General features: G+C 39.0%; 2 protein-coding genes across 2 annotated transcripts; one reads left to right on the forward strand and one right to left on the reverse strand.

Moving 5' to 3' along the window:
- The first annotated feature begins 238 nt into the window (after nt 1-238).
- LOC147539871 (pre-mRNA-processing-splicing factor 8A) lies at nt 239-12,304 on the forward strand. Its single transcript, XM_086643255.1, has 25 exons — nt 239-867; nt 1,541-1,664; nt 1,784-1,876; nt 2,092-2,482; nt 2,820-3,306; nt 3,386-4,176; nt 4,305-4,390; nt 4,472-4,654; nt 4,774-5,088; nt 5,169-5,473; nt 5,571-6,025; nt 6,115-6,241; nt 6,904-7,145; nt 7,284-7,407; nt 7,500-7,689; nt 7,773-7,880; nt 8,134-8,387; nt 8,624-9,240; nt 9,342-9,448; nt 9,573-9,827; nt 9,917-10,390; nt 10,494-10,853; nt 10,960-11,238; nt 11,362-11,604; nt 11,901-12,304. The coding sequence occupies exons 1-25, from the start codon at nt 593-595 to the stop codon at nt 12,090-12,092; spliced, it is 7,077 nt and encodes a 2,358-aa protein (XP_086499381.1). The 5' UTR covers nt 239-592; the 3' UTR covers nt 12,093-12,304.
- A 208-nt stretch (nt 12,305-12,512) lies between these two features.
- LOC147539872 (PTI1-like tyrosine-protein kinase At3g15890) lies at nt 12,513-15,847 on the reverse strand. The gene is made up of 4 exons (XM_086643256.1): nt 15,511-15,847; nt 15,113-15,260; nt 14,006-14,268; nt 12,513-13,516 (listed from the first exon to the last, which is right to left on the reverse strand). The coding sequence occupies exons 1-4, from the start codon at nt 15,558-15,560 to the stop codon at nt 12,835-12,837; spliced, it is 1,143 nt and encodes a 380-aa protein (XP_086499382.1). The 5' UTR covers nt 15,561-15,847; the 3' UTR covers nt 12,513-12,834.
- Between the last annotated feature and the right edge of the window lie 1,637 nt (nt 15,848-17,484).

Genomic DNA, 17,484 nt, shown 5'->3' on the forward strand with positions numbered 1-17,484 from the left:
ATCGACTACAATTGTCATTACAAATGCATTAATACATCGATACGATGTGATAAGCACAGTAACTGTTGAATCATTACTGGCTTAAAACCCGACGAAATTAAATGACCTAAAGCCTACAGAAACTACATTCTTCATACTCAAGTTTAATATTCCTGAATTTGCACTTCGATGGAACGTGAGACATGCGGGGTAGATGCACTAACCAACCGATATGTCACATATTCATGGGCTCACAAAGGTTACGAGAGGAACCTTATGCAGCCACAATTCAGTAACCTTACCCAGGCCCAACTCACACTGAGGCGGTATCAGGTCCATCGCCGCCCCAAGAACGAAAGAAAAAGGCCCAAAGACTAGCTCGTCTCCTATTCCTTCACCTTCATCTCCTTCTCACCTCCATCACTCTCTCTCTCTCTCTCTCTCTCTCTCTCTCTAGGGGTTGAGAACTTCTCCCTTCTTCAACCCAGGAGAAAAACCCTAAACACCGCCATTTAATATTACCAGAACCTCCACACTAGAATAACAAATAAACTAAAACTATAAAAGTTAATCTACTACATTCTCGTTTGTTTTTTTAGGGTTTTAGAGTAGCATGATGTGGAACAACAATGGAGCTAGTACCAGTAGTTCATCTTCACAACCAGTTGCCCCACCTGGAACTGGAGGTTCTTCAATTCCTCCTCCTCCAGCTATGCAACCTTCATATAGTATACCTCCTTCTGCTGCCGAGACTGAAGCACTTCTTGAAGAGAAAGCTCGTAAATGGATGCAACTGAATTCTAAACGATATGGTGATAAGAGGAAGTTTGGTTTTGTCGAGACTCAGAAAGAAGATATGCCTCCGGAGCATGTTCGGAAAATCATTAGGTGAGGAACTTGTGAATTCTATTAAGTTTAATTGGTTTAGGTATTAGGGTTTTGTTCATAGGTTTTCAAACACCCTTGTGAATTATGAATAAGATATCACACACTAATCTACCAAAGTAAGAAGATCTTAAGTTTCAATGGAAATTTGATGGTGTCTATAGAAAACTGCCCAAAAAGTATTAGAAGTGATTAGGTTAGCTAATTAAAGTTCAATTGAACCAATGATTAGATAGTTGTAGTTTACATTAGCCATCTTGCTCAATATGGAATGGATTAGGTTTTAAGGTTGTTCACTTTGAGAAGGGTGACTGTAATTTTCCTCTTAATTCGAAAGCACCAACTAAATTACAGTTATGCTAGGCCTCGTTCTGTATTTGTATTACCGACTTACAAATCATTAGTGTTTTATGAAGGTATTGTGCATATAATACTCGTTAAATTCTGTTGCACAGCATATTGAACTTTCAGAAGAAATTGATTCGAAAATCACCATATATATAATATATGCTTCCCCAAACTACAATATTTTAGTACTCAAGAGTGAACGGTTTTTCAACTCGTGTTCTTGTTTCCATTCCTTGAAACACAGTCACCCGTTTCATCTAATTGCTTGTTAACCTTGCTTTTCACTAGGATTTCATCGTAAGTAATTGATTTTGGTATTATTTTGCAGAGACCATGGAGACATGTCCTCAAAGAAATATCGTCATGACAAACGTGTTTATCTTGGAGCTCTTAAATACATTCCACATGCAGTTTATAAGCTTCTTGAGAATATGCCGATGCCTTGGGAGCAGGTATGTAACTGCATTTCATGGGGCGCTTTGTACTAAAAATATTTGCATGCAATCTGTTTAGATTGAATACACTGTTTTCTCCTCATGTCCTTGACATATTCACATTTTCTTGGTTGTAGGTTCGAGATGTGAAGATTTTATATCACATAACTGGAGCAATCACATTTGTGAATGAGATACCATGGGTTGTTGAACCCATATATCTGGCACAGGTATTTCATCTCTCTTACTATCCTTCCTTTACCTGTGAACCCCAACATCAATGAGTGTTCTTGCCCTTGTAGTGGTAATTTACAAATACCCCAACATGCTTAAGTATCAAATAAATTGCATGAAGAAAAATTTGTTTCCTAGTTATGACTCTGCAAAAAATTCATTTTATTTTGAGCTTATTGTTTGACCCATTTAAGAAATATAACTCTTGCAGTGGGGTACGATGTGGATTATGATGCGAAGGGAGAAAAGGGATCGTCGGCACTTTAAGAGAATGAGATTTCCACCTTTTGATGACGAGGAACCACCACTAGATTATGCAGATAATTTGTTAGATGTTGATCCTCTGGAGCCAATCCAACTGGAAATGGATGAAGAAGAAGATTCTGCTGTATATTCATGGTTTTATGACCATAAACCCCTTGTGAAAACAAAGCTTATCAACGGTCCAAGTTACAGAAGGTGGCACCTCTCTCTTCCAATTATGGCAACTCTCCATCGGCTTGCAGGGCAGCTGCTTTCTGATTTGATAGACCGCAACTACTTCTACTTATTTGATATGGAGTCCTTCTTTACTGCCAAAGCACTCAATATGTGCATACCTGGTAATATCTTTTATCTCTCCCTTCTCGCTATTAGTCTGTGCTTTCAATATTAAGTAAAGAAAATGGTGTTTCAGGTACATCATTTGTGGAAGTTGTTGGTGCTTTGCCATGAATTACTTGTTAGTGTCTTAGCGGTGTAAGACGTTTTAGGACAGCTAAAAAACGAAGTTATATATGTGATGGTAGTTTTCAGTCTTGGATCTTTCCATAATATAACTGGTGCAGTGTGCACCTTCGTTTATGTCAGTTGCGAGGTTCCAAATATTTTTAACCTAATAGCATCAGGATATAAATGTTCAGAAGTCGATTTATCCTTGGTAACAATTTTTTATCGCAGGTGGTCCAAAGTTTGAACCTTTATATCGTGATATGGAGAAAGGTGACGAGGACTGGAACGAATTCAATGACATTAACAAACTTATCATCCGGTCACCTCTCAGGACGGAGTACAGAATTGCATTTCCTCATCTTTACAATAATAGACCGAGAAAAGTAAAGCTTTGTGTTTATCACACTCCCATGATAATGTACATCAAAACTGAGGACCCAGATTTGCCTGCATTTTATTATGATCCGTTGATCCACCCTATTCTTTCCGCTAACAAAGATAGAAGAGAGAAGAAACTTCTTGAAGAAGAAGAAGATGATGATTTTGTCATGCCGGAAGGGGTCGAACCTTTGCTTCAAAGCACTCCTCTTTATACTGATACTACAGCTGCGGGTGTCTCATTATTGTTTGCCCCACGCCCTTTCAATATGAGATCTGGCCGGATGAGACGGGCTGAAGATATACCTCTTGTGTCAGAGTGGTTCAAGGAGCACTGGTATGTTTTACTCTCTATTGCTAAGTCTGTTTCCAATTCATTCTCTTGCTAAACTAAATTTTTTCATTTTCTCTTGTAGTCCTCCATCATACCCAGTTAAAGTTCGTGTTAGCTACCAGAAATTGCTGAAGTGCTTCGTATTGAATGAGCTGCATCACAGACCGCCCAAGGCTCAAAAGAAGAAGCACCTTTTCCGCTCTCTGCAAGCTACTAAGTTTTTCCAAACTACAGAACTGGATTGGGCTGAAGCAGGTCTTCAAGTTTGCAAGCAAGGGTACAACATGCTGAATCTGTTGATTCACAGAAAAAATTTGAACTATCTGCATCTTGATTACAATTTTAATCTGAAACCTGTAAAGACTCTCACAACAAAGGAGCGTAAGAAGTCACGTTTCGGTAACGCTTTCCATCTATGCCGTGAAATCCTGAGATTGACTAAACTTGTGGTGGATGCCAACATTCAGTTCCGGTTAGGAAATGTAGACGCATTCCAGCTGGCAGATGGTCTACAGTACACCTTTTCACATGTAGGTCAGTTGACTGGTATGTACCGGTACAAATATAGACTTATGCGACAGATTCGAATGTGTAAAGACTTGAAGCACTTGATTTATTACCGGTTTAATACTGGGCCAGTTGGTAAAGGACCTGGTTGTGGTTTTTGGGCACCGATGTGGAGAGTATGGTTGTTTTTCCTTCGTGGTATTGTTCCCTTGTTGGAAAGGTGGCTGGGAAATTTATTAGCACGACAATTTGAAGGGCGTCATTCAAAGGGAGTTGCCAAGACTGTTACTAAGCAACGTGTTGAAAGCCATTTTGACCTTGAACTTCGTGCTGCTGTTATGCATGATGTCCTTGATGCAATGCCAGGTGATTTTCTAGTGGTTGCAGTTCTTTGTTCACTACATTACACAGATTTGTTTTGCTCCGGTTTCGAGAGTGTCTGTAGCTTGTTGTTTTACCCTCCGTAACTTTGTTGATGATTTTCTTTGCTGCAGAGGGCATAAAACAAAACAAAGCCAGGACTATCTTGCAGCATCTCAGTGAAGCATGGCGCTGTTGGAAGGCTAACATTCCTTGGAAGGTATGCTCTTAGATGTGCTTTTGATGAACAGTTTTTTTCATTGATGTTGATTCTCATGATTCTTTTGTCATTCTGAATTAGGTGCCTGGCCTGCCAGTTCCAATTGAAAACATGATTCTTCGGTATGTTAAGTCAAAAGCTGATTGGTGGACGAATGTGGCCCATTATAATCGTGAGCGTATAAGAAGGGGTGCAACCGTTGATAAGACTGTTTGCAGAAAGAATTTAGGACGATTGACTCGTCTCTGGTTGAAGGCAGAGCAGGTAATGCTTTTTCCTCACCATTTTGGTTATGATTCTCTACTATTATCCTTTATTTTCCTGTTGTACTTCCAGCAAGTCATCGCAGTGAGGCTTGATTCTGTCTCATCCATTACTTTCAGGAGCGACAACACAATTATTTGAAAGATGGTCCGTATGTCACGCCCGAAGAGGCAGTAGCTATTTATACCACAACTGTGCATTGGCTGGAATCAAGGAAGTTCTCCCCCATCCCTTTCCCTCCTTTGTCTTACAAGCATGACACAAAGCTTCTCATCCTTGCACTTGAGAGGCTCAAGGAATCTTACAGTGTCGCAGTGAGGTTAAACCAATTGCAGAGGGAGGAGTTGGGTCTCATAGAACAAGCCTATGATAATCCTCATGAGGCGTTGTCGCGGATAAAACGTCATCTGCTCACTCAGCGTGCTTTCAAAGAAGTAAGTTTCTTTCGCGTTAGTATAATTTCCAAAAATTCACATGTTTCTAGTACATGACTAAACTTTTATTACTTTGACAGGTTGGTATTGAGTTCATGGACTTGTATAGTTATCTGATTCCTGTTTACGAGATTGAACCTCTGGAGAAGATTACAGATGCATACCTTGACCAGTACCTCTGGTTTGAAGGTGACAAGCGTCATCTCTTTCCCAATTGGATTAAGCCAGCTGACTCAGAGCCACCCCCGCTTTTGGTCTATAAATGGTGCCAAGGTATCAACAACTTACAAGGAATATGGGACACAGGTGACGGACAATGTGTTGTGATGCTGCAGACGAAGTTTGAGAAGTTCTTTGAAAAGATCGACTTGACCATGCTAAACAGGTAATTAGGAGTTCTACTTCAAAATTCCAAGCATATAATGAGTATATGCCTTTTCAACTAAGTGATGAATGTTAACTTACGTGGTTTTTGTTTGCAGGCTTCTGCGTTTGGTTCTTGACCATAATATTGCTGACTATGTTACTGCTAAGAACAACGTGGTGTTGTCTTACAAGGATATGAGTCATACGAACTCATATGGTTTAATTCGTGGTCTGCAGTTTGCCTCCTTTGTTGTTCAGTACTATGGACTAGTTCTTGATCTCTTGCTTCTTGGTCTTACTCGGGCAAGTGAAATTGCGGGTCCTCCTCAGACGCCCAACGAATTTATTACATACTGGGATACCAAAGTTGAAACACGCCATCCAATTCGTTTGTACTCACGGTATATAGACAGAGTTCATATATTATTTCGCTTTACACATGAAGAAGCCCGGGACCTTATTCAGCGGTATCTTACAGAACATCCTGATCCCAACAATGAAAATATGGTTGGGTACAACAATAAGAAATGTTGGCCTCGAGATGCTAGAATGAGGCTCATGAAACATGATGGTAATGTTATTTTCCATTGCATATTCACATTAATTAGTTCTCATTTGTTTATAAATCATATTTTGATCGTTTGTATTCCTTTTCTTCAGTCAACCTTGGCAGAAGTGTTTTCTGGGATATGAAGAACCGGCTTCCTCGTAGTATCACCACTTTGGAGTGGGAGAACGGCTTTGTTTCCGTGTACAGCAAGGACAATCCAAACTTGCTCTTCAGCATGTATGCATTTTCTTCACTTCTCCCTTACTTTGATTAACTATTTCATTAAGTCGTTATTACAAACCATCTTTTACAATTAAGAAAGAAATCGTCCATAGTATGGTAATGTACCACTTTTCATTGATTATGATCTATGAGTTGAGGTGAACTTGATACTCAGTAGAACACCAAACTAATGCATCCCCCATAGCGTAAGCTACATCAGTTGAAATTTTCAGTATAAGATACGGAAAAAGAATGTGGAAGTAATTATTATTCAGTTGCATCTTTGTTTTCTGTTCAAAGCTCATTGGGACTTGGTATCAGAATTTCCATGTCAGTCTAGGCACTATAGATTAAATTGGAGTCGTCGTCTTTTTAGATGTTCCTTCACCAGTCTTGTTTCTTTTGTCAAGTAAATATGAAGATTATAAACCTACATAGTTTTATAATAGTTCCCTGAGAACAAATTTTAAGTTCTGAAGTTTGAACTGATGGAAATGAATAGGCAAGGCCCCGACTTCGAAATCAAAACTCTGAAAATATGAAAAAACAAATATAAGTTATGGAATTCTCTACTATAAACTCTTAGAACCATTTTCATGTTTTTTCAGTGTTATGAAAGTTAAAACTCATCTTCCCTTGTTTGTCTTAGTATATTAATCTCTGTTGTTATCACGTAGGTGTGGGTTTGAGATACGCATACTCCCAAAGATGAGAATGACTCAAGAGGCTTTCAGCAATACAAAAGATGGAGTGTGGAACTTGCAGAACGAACAAACCAAAGAGAGAACTGCTGTAGCGTTTTTACGTGTTGATGACGAACACATGAAAGTGTTCGAGAATCGTGTGAGGCAGATTCTTATGTCATCAGGGTCAACAACATTTACGAAGATTGTAAACAAATGGAATACAGCTCTTATAGGTATTTCTATCTGTTCGTGATTATATTCACCTTAATGAGTACCCCTAGAACGCCTCTCATATAAAAATGGTCCTAGAATTTTTATGTACTTATGCAGTTATAGAAGGTGCTGATGGTTTTTGGTATCCTTGTTGGCAGGCCTTATGACCTATTTCCGTGAAGCAACTGTTCATACCCAGGAACTACTGGATTTGCTGGTTAAATGTGAGAATAAAATTCAAACCCGTATCAAGATTGGGCTGAACTCAAAGATGCCAAGCAGGTAAACACCCTTATTACTATCAAAGACTGTAAAGAAAAATCTTAACGTTCCAACCATTGTGCTCAAGTTTCTGGTAAATCTTTTTTTTGCAGATTTCCTCCTGTCATATTTTACACACCAAAAGAAATTGGAGGACTTGGCATGTTATCAATGGGTCACATATTGATCCCACAGAGTGACCTCAGGTACAGCCAACAAACTGACGTTGGTGTGACTCATTTTAGAAGTGGTATGAGTCACGAAGAGGACCAGCTAATCCCTAATCTTTATCGTTACATACAGGTATTCTTCCTCCTACTTCCGTTCAGCTCTAAATTTTTAATTTTCATATCTTGGATATAATTGTGTTAATGGGTTTTCAACAGCCGTGGGAGAGTGAATTTATAGATTCGCAACGCGTTTGGGCTGAGTATGCCCTAAAGAGGCAGGAGGCACAATCTCAAAACAGGCGGTTAACACTTGAGGATCTTGAGGTGAGTTTTGTACTTACTCAAAGACATTAGCTGTTAGTCATTTGCGCACCAGAAACTGGAAGCTTGTTTACTAGTTGTGTTCTTCGCTAATGCTTGTGATGATAATCTATGAATGTAGCAGTTTAAATGTTAAATTGTGAAGGCATTCTATGATTTGTATTATCACCTGCAGTGTTTCATTGCTTTATCCTTTGCTGGTAATCCAGCGACATCTTAAAGTCGATGAATTCCTGACAATTTCTCTACTTTGCAGGATTCTTGGGATAGGGGAATTCCTCGAATCAACACTTTGTTTCAGAAGGACCGACACACCCTGGCGTATGACAAGGGCTGGAGAGTCCGTACTGATTTTAAGCAGTATCAAGTTCTTAAGCAGAATCCTTTCTGGTGGACTCATCAGCGGCATGATGGAAAACTGTGGAACCTGAATAACTACAGAACGGATGTCATTCAAGCTCTTGGAGGAGTAGAGGGAATTTTGGAGCATACCTTGTTCAAAGGAACTTAGTAAGTTCCCCTTTCCTTCACCTTCTGTTATAAAAATTCTAAGGAGCTCTAAATAAACAATCTTATTGTAGTATCAGTTAACTAAATTTAAAATACATTTTGACGATTGAGGTCGTGATCAAATGACCATCTGCTCAGGCATTTAACCAGCTATATCAATGTTATGTTACCTAGTTGTTTTAGTACATTTTATGTTCTTTTTCCTCACCCTTTCTGATACAATTTTTTCATTCCAGCTTTCCAACTTGGGAAGGACTTTTCTGGGAGAAGGCATCTGGTTTCGAGGAGTCTATGAAGTACAAGAAGTTGACTAACGCACAAAGATCTGGGCTCAACCAAATCCCCAATCGTAGGTTTACCCTTTGGTGGTCACCTACCATAAATCGTGCTAATGTCTACGTGGGTTTCCAGGTTCAGTTAGACCTGACGGGAATTTTCATGCATGGGAAGATTCCAACTTTGAAAATATCGTTGATACAAATTTTCCGGGCTCACTTGTGGCAGAAGGTACATGAGAGTGTAGTTATGGATCTGTGTCAGGTATTGGATCAAGAGTTAGATGCTTTGGAAATTGAGACCGTGCAGAAAGAGACTATACATCCAAGGAAGAGTTACAAGATGAACAGTTCCTGTGCTGACATTCTGCTGTTTGCTGCCCATCGATGGCCTATGTCGAAGCCTAGCTTGGTAGCAGAGTCCAAGGACGTGTTCGATCAGAAAGCAAGCAATAAATACTGGATCGATGTACAGCTCCGCTGGGGAGATTATGATTCTCATGATATAGAACGTTATACTAGGGCAAAGTTCATGGACTATACAACAGATAATATGTCAATCTATCCATCTCCAACCGGTATTCCTTGTCTTTCTACTTAATTACGTTCTTGGTTTTTAGTTCAAGCTTAAATTAGCTATTTTGCTTTTCTGTTCATTGGTTCCGTCTGGTGTCAACAGGAGTGATGATTGGGATTGATTTGGCGTATAACTTGCATTCTGCATTCGGTAACTGGTTCCCTGGGTCAAAGCCTCTCCTGGCTCAAGCTATGAATAAGATCATGAAGGTAAGCCTAATTCTTGTCATGCTATTTTCTAGATAACTTACTGTATGTCAAAGAACAGAAGAAGATAACTGATTTCAGACCATCGAATCGCTAGTAATGGTTTCAATTGCATGTGAATCTGCAGTCAAATCCAGCTTTGTACGTTCTAAGAGAGCGAATTCGGAAAGGTTTGCAATTGTATTCTTCTGAGCCTACAGAGCCATATCTATCATCGCAAAACTACGGAGAGATCTTCAGCAATCAAATAATATGGTTTGTTGATGACACAAATGTCTATCGTGTCACAATCCACAAAACATTTGAAGGAAATCTTACAACCAAACCCATCAATGGAGCCATTTTTATATTCAATCCAAGGACTGGGCAACTGTTTCTAAAGGTACATTTTCTTTTATATATACACACATTTCTTTTTAGTGATGCTTTTCATATGTCGTGCTTTATGACAATATTGTAAATCTCGTGTAGGTTATCCATACGAGCGTGTGGGCAGGACAAAAGCGTCTTGGTCAGCTTGCGAAGTGGAAAACTGCAGAAGAAGTGGCTGCTTTGGTGAGGTCCTTGCCTGTTGAAGAGCAGCCAAAACAAGTCATTGTGACTCGTAAGGGCATGCTTGACCCTCTAGAGGTTCACTTGCTCGATTTCCCTAATGTAGTTATCAAGGGTAGTGAGTTGCAGTTGCCATTCCAGGCTTGCTTAAAGATCGAAAAATTTGGTGACATGATCCTGAAGGCCACTGAGCCTCAAATGCTTCTCTTTAATCTTTTTGATGATTGGTTGAAGAGTATATCCTCATACACGGCATTCTCTCGTCTAATTTTGATCTTGCGTGCACTTCATGTGAACAATGAAAAAGCAAAAATGTTGTTGAAGCCCGATACGACAGTTATCACAGAACCACATCATATCTGGCCTAGTCTAACGGATGACCAATGGATGAAGGTAACTTCTCAGTTTATGATATATATATATATATAATATATTACGTTCTGCTGTTACCACATGTGCGGCCATGAAATTTTGCTAAGCTTTTCCATAAATGCAGGTTGAGGTTGCGCTAAGAGATCTTATACTCTCAGATTATGCAAAGAAAAACAATGTCAATACATCAGCACTTACTCAATCAGAGATACGAGACATAATACTTGGAGCCGAGATCACTCCACCCTCTCAACAGCGTCAACAAATAGCAGAGATTGAGAAGCAAGCTAAAGAAGCAAGCCAGTTGACAGCAGTCACTACGAAGACGACAAATGTACATGGTGACGAACTTATTGTCACCACTACAAGTCCTTACGAGCAAGCTGCATTTGGGTCTAAAACAGATTGGCGTGTGAGAGCAATCTCAGCTACAAACCTTTACCTTCGTGTCAATCACATTTATGTGAATTCCGAGGATATTAAGGTACGGAGTCACTGACTATCTAAGTATATTCTGATCTTTTCTGAATTTTTTGGGTCGTTATTCACTTAGTATATACTGATTTTGATGTGCCTTTCTTTTTGAGCAGGAAACGGGCTACACGTATATCATGCCCAAAAATGTTTTGAAGAAGTTTATATGTGTTGCCGATCTTCGGACTCAAATTGCTGGATACTTGTATGGTGTGAGCCCACCTGACAATCCTCAGGTGAAGGAAATTCGTTGTATTGCCATGCCACCCCAATGGGGTACACATCAGCAAGTCCATCTTCCATCAGCTCTTCCAGAACACGACTTCTTGAACGATCTTGAGCCTCTTGGGTGGATGCATACTCAACCAAATGAACTTCCTCAATTGTCGCCACAGGTTCTTGCTTCTCTACTTTCAGATCCTTCAAATTTCACCTCTTACCTATATTAAAATGAGGAGAACGTCACATATGAGTCGAACTCTATTTTGATCTATATTCCACCATTTTCCTACTTGCAGGATCTGACAAGCCATGCTCGGATTCTTGAGAGTAACAAACAGTGGGATGGAGAAAAATGCATTATCTTGACTTGCAGTTTTACTCCAGGGTCGTGCTCGTTAACTGCATATAAACTTACACCTACAGGTTACGAGTGGGGGCGTGTCAACAAGGACACAGGAAGCAATCCTCATGGTTACCTCCCAACACACTATGAAAAAGTTCAAATGCTCCTCAGCGACCGCTTTCTCGGATTTTATATGGTAAGAATGCGACAAATGCCATTTTCTATGCAATATAGCAAAAAGAACATTTTTTTTGCTCCTGAACTCCTTTTACCTATCGAATTGTTAATTATATCTCAACCACGGAACACCTGAATCTTCATTCTGACTCCTTCGTTTGAAGGTTCTAATCTTGCATCTCAAGGCGGGTAACCTTGAGATTTAGAATTTGGGGCGTTCCAACCCATCTTCAACTAATTCTTTTCTTATCTTTTGCAATTCTAGTTGGTTTTGTTTCGATAATCTAAATACTTTTTGGTGATTGTTTTCTCTAGGTTCCGGACAATGGCCCGTGGAACTACAATTTCATGGGAGTGAAGCATACATTGAGCATGAAGTACGGGATTAAGCTTGGGACACCTCGAGAATACTATCACGAGGATCACAGACCAACTCATTTCCTAGAGTTCAGTAACTTGGAGGAGGGAGAAACTGCTGTAGCAGATCGGGAAGATACATTCACTTGAGCTGTTAATTTGCTACCAATTCTGACATACTTAGAGACATAGTTGTACTCTCTAGGTTTGCTATAGATTCTACTTTTTTGTTGTAAAAAAGAGCTATCTTTTGTTCCCCCTTTTTTCGGACGAGTTGATATGCCTTTAAAAGAGTTCAACTATAACGATACTGTACTTCACATAGTAGCAGTTGTATGAAATTAGTTCTGAAAGTTCTGTAATTCTTAATTGTGTATTTTTATTTTGGAGTTATATTTGGCGATAATTCAAGAGTGCAGGAGAGAGTGCTCATGAAAAAATAGTGACAGGATCCTTCGTTATTTTCGTGGCTCCCCTTATCCGACAGAATTACGTTTTGCTAAGTAGCTCAGTAGAAAAGGGTTTTGGTTTTCAGTCCTGCGGTTCGAATTTTCTCCAAAAGACGATCTCTTCTGAAACATTCCTTGTCAAATAACACAATAGAGATTTTCTTACATAAATTGGTTTACAATCCTTCCCTAGTTAAAATTTTGACATCATGAAAATCATGCCCACTCTACACCACAAAACAAAATCATCAAAATAGAAGTTTCAAACAGTAAGATAAATTACAACATAAAATACACAAACAACAAATCATATCCTGCAACTATATGCTTTCAAAATGATATAATGACATCGTTGTTACACTCTTAAATTGGTAACAATGCCTTCGCTGCTGATTAGAAGGCCTTGATATTTACGTAGATCGAATTTCATTAGTCCTTAAGTTTTACAGTCGGGATTCTTGAACTTCCGTGCCGTTCCCTGGCTCTGAGACCACCACTTCTTTCAACTCTTGGATTGAATCCTTGTCTTTGGAGATATCTGATATTTCGTCTGCATCTGATGACCCATCTTGAGTACTTGCGACCGCTTCTTCTTTAAATATTTGTTCGTTCTCTAGATCAGCTAGCTTCTCTTTTGAAACCCCCTTTAGGAGGTCCACCACTTCAAGCATTGTGGGCCTCTTTTCGGGCTGATTTTGGGAACATATGAGAGCAACAATAACCACCCTCTTGAGCTCCTCTATCACATACTTGCCTTCCATCTTCGGGTCTGCAACTTCATCGAATTTCTTCTGACGGGCCAAAGGCAAAGCCCAATCTGTGATTGGTCGTTTCAGTGTTGGGCTGAGTTTCTCTATTGGTCTCTTGCCACTAGCAAGTTCTAATAGTAATACCCCGAAGCTATAAACGTCGCAGCTTTCTGATGCTTTCCCGAGCATTGCATATTCAGGAGCGAGGTAGCCAAGGGTGCCTTTAACCCTTGTGGTAACATGAGTTGCACCGTCTGGAATGAGCTTCGCGAATCCGAAATCAGCAACTTGAGCCTTGAAATCTGAATCTAGTAAGACATTACTTGCTTTGACGTCTCTGTGAATTATGTGTGGTACCGCATGGTGGTGAAGATATCTGGATCAAATAATGGGCAACTTAGAGAAAACGTGAACTATTGATGAGAAAGAAACAAGAAATTGTCCAAAATTGGGACCCAAACTGGAAAAGACCTTCCTGTGGAACCCAAAGGGCTTTGTCCCACGTTGTTAAGGAAGCGAGAGGTGAGTGCTTGGGGCTTTTGTAGATACCCAAACCCAGAAGTGTTTGGGGGTGGGGGTGGGGGTGGGGGTGGGGGAGGGGTTTCAACATGGCCCGTCTCAATATGGCAATGGTCCCACGGTCACGACTGTGTCGTGCCTGCATGCCAGGCTGTGCGCAAACATTTTGTTTAAAGGCAAGACACGCCCCGTTGACTGTACAGGGAAAGAACATGAATTATATGGCAACTTAGGACATGAAAGACGAGTAAGAGAACATGAAGAATGACTATATGACAACCTAGAACAATCATGAATCATTGATGAAAAAGAAAACAAGAGTAAGAGAATCTAGTGATGAACTTACGCAATGCCATCCGCAGTCCCAATAGCTATATTCATTCGCCTTCCCCAGTCAAGTAAACATTCGGCAGAGTGTTGACCATGAAGATGGGAGAGCAAGCTCAAGTTAGGCATGTAATCATATACTATAAGGCGTTCCTGCCCTTCAGCACAGTAACCCCGTAAACTCAATAGATTCTTGTGCCTAACTCTGCCTAATATCTCAACCTCGACAGCGAATTCCATATCTGCTTTCGTGCTCCAAACCTTCAGCCTCTTGATAGCAATCTGCAAAAATAATCTCATTTTAGTATTGAAATATACATTATGTGAGATATAGCCCCCGAAACTAGAACATGGAAGAACTGAAAGAGCACAACATAACCCAGAGAAGGGAAACCCAAACAAATAACTAAGTACACACCAACAATTTCTTTTCAGCAAACTTCCAAAGGTACTTTGAGTAAGTACTTAAACTTAAATCATTTAAGTATGTTCCCACCGCCCTCCTCCAAGCAGACACACACGCAAAGAGAAGAGATCAAATTCAAAAGCAATAGTAGACTAGTTCCCGAAAATGAAATCTATCTTCTCTGCATCTCTTTGGCCTTTCCTAAGATCTAACTCCTGTTCTATCGTCGAATACAGTGCCTTCCCAATTCAACGTGATAAAGCCGTTAAACGGCTAAATTACATCGCCAATAACCTTATACGTGACAAATATGCTAGCATCAAACTAAAAATGTAATGCATGCAAAAATATTTCTACAAGTGAAGAACTATTAACCGTCATGTTAATCAATTGGAATAACGCAAAACTATGTTCGAAACTCCAGTATCATGTTGTAATGTACCTACTCGTGCGAAACCATCACAATAGTCATAAACTAGTCAAAGTCTTCAATATGTTAATTCAGAAAATATAAAGATATGGTTTTAATTAGAGAACAACTAATCCCAAAATTACAAATATCTACCTAAACAGAGCTATTTGAAGGATTTTCAGGAACTAATTAACAACCCAAATCAAATTAACTAACAACAAAACTAGTTAAAACTCCAAATTCAAAAGAAATATATAAGAAAATAAGTAAATGGGTAAGTTTTAAATAGGGTTAAAATTGTTGTTTACTTGAGATCCATCCCATAGTTGCCCCCAATAAACACTACCAAATCCACCTTCTCCAAGCTTATTATCATAGTTAAAATTATTGGAAGCTGCATGTAATTCTTTCAAAGAAAAAATCCTCCATTTTGTTGTCTTCTTCCCCTTCTCTTTCCTGCCAAAAAAAAAACCATTACTAATCTCTTAAGCCCAAAAATTAATAATCGTTTTTTACCCAAAACTAAAAAATTTCATATTAATTAACCCTTTTTTGTTTGTCACAAAAGATAGATATGAAAGCAAAATTGAACAATTAGGTTAACAAAAATCAAATACAAAAACAACCCAAAGTAAAAATTGTAATAGAGAGAGAGAGAGTAAACAGATCGAGGTGGTTTTAGGTTAAATCTATAGATATTACATACCCATTTAGTTGAAAACCATTCCCACAACAAAACTTGGTTAAGAAAGCCATTACTTGGGTTTCTTTTTTTTCAGCTCTTTTACTTTGTTATCAGCTTGAGATTTCAGAAGTGAAACTGAAGAAGAAGAAGAAGAAGAAGAAGAAGGAGAGTGCTTTTAGTGAGGAATTGATACGGTTTGTACCGGAGAAGACATTTTAGTCCCTGAAATTCGATGGCAAATGTCGCCTAGTGAATAAAGAGAGAGAGAGAGAGAGAGAGGGATTGTTCTTGTTTTGGTCGCTTTTTCTTAAAGGGAAATAAGTGTTTTGAAAAAAGTACCCACCCAATCCAGCAGTACAAAACAGTATGATGACTAATTTGAGTGATTTATTATTGGGTCTTTGATATTTCCACCCAATCATTTGAGTGATCATACTAAGTTTAATTCCATTTTGTTTTCGTTTTGTTTCTCCGACTCCTACCACAGTTTCTCATTTCTACTTCCACAAAAGTCTTGTGTTTACTATACTCAGCAGCGACCCTCTAAAAAAAGAATTAAATCGTCTTTTATCCAGTACCTCATCTTCTGACTACCATCATTATTTCTTCATCTTTTTTTTCTCTTTATCTTTTCCAGTTAAGGGAGGGTATTTTTTACCAGGAAATAGATCTGGTTAAGGGAAATCTCCCAAATTAAATAGTTGTTCCAATAAAGACGACATTTCGTTCATCGGAACAAATAGAGAGAGATAGAGGGGAAGGAAGAGAGAAAAACTATGATGTGGTCAGGGGCGGTGGTGGTGGGAGTAGAGAAAGGTGAAGGAGAATATCTAAATTTTTTTAAGGGTCGTTGACGAAGGAAATCTACAGACAATCGGGTCGGATGAATGCGATAATAGACGTCTGTTGGCATTCCAGCCTTCCTTCCCCTTTCAGGGGCAAGAGTGAAGAGAAAAACTCAGAGTCCGGGAAAAAAAAATTCCCATCTAAAACTTTTGAAAGTCTCGAAATTCTTTTTTATCTTACCAAAACACTTTAGTACGATTATTGTATTGTGTTTCTTCGTTGACAATGGGTTTTTCTTCTGATAATTTTGTTTATTATTTTTTTTTTATGCAAGTCAAACTAGCTAGATGAAAAAAAAAAAATTTGTTGGGAGCATTTTTTTTTGTTAAAGTAGATCACAAAAGCTAAAAATGAAATGGGGTATTAGAATTTGGGTGAGAGTATATTTTCTCCACAAGAGCTTAAATGCAGTGGCGCCGTCACGACTCATTGTGAAGTGAGTGGAAATGGACGGATGAGATGACAGTTGAAACATTCGAAACTTAAAATCGGTTGACACCGTCCCATTCGAGTGGGCGACACAGATCCGAGTGCCAACTGGTCATATTCGGCATACTCCATTTGGATTGGAGATTAGTCAAAAATGGCTGATGACTTGGCCAAAGTTGATTGACTTAGAAAAAGGTCTCATTGACTCGTTCTCTTAAAAAAAAAAAATATGATTAGTTTTCATCCAAACCCCAAGAAGGAAAACTCTAAACAGAAATAGATCCGTCGGCTAACTAGCTAGATAATTAGCCGTCTTGTTTGTGTCTCTATAAGTATGGTCCTAAAGTATCAAAAGACTCTTTGAATTGAGAAATGTCTCTTTATATTCTCCCATACATTCGTTGAGAGCGAACAACAGTAAAATTGAAGTATGAAACTATCGTCATTGAGTTCTATCTCATCTAAATTTTTCATTGATTCAACGAGCATGCTAGTTTTAATTTTGCTTCAATGCCTCGGAACTCATGCAACATGATAATTGAACTCGCCCTATCCATTCTTGAGCAACCATTTGTGTCAACCAACGTCAACTGCTCCTCCATTTACATATTGTGCTACTAGGCTGGATATGTAGGCCTGAGATGTTGGTTCATAAAGAACCTCTTGTTTTCTATATGTCTTCTCAACTAAATTCGTGCTATGCCTTCCTCCTTTATTCTT

The sequence above is a fragment of the Eschscholzia californica genome, unplaced genomic scaffold (assembly GCF_041429995.1).
Source record: "Eschscholzia californica isolate CP2 unplaced genomic scaffold, dmEscCali1.0.p SCAF_5, whole genome shotgun sequence".
Taxonomy (NCBI): Eukaryota; Viridiplantae; Streptophyta; class Magnoliopsida; order Ranunculales; family Papaveraceae; genus Eschscholzia; species Eschscholzia californica.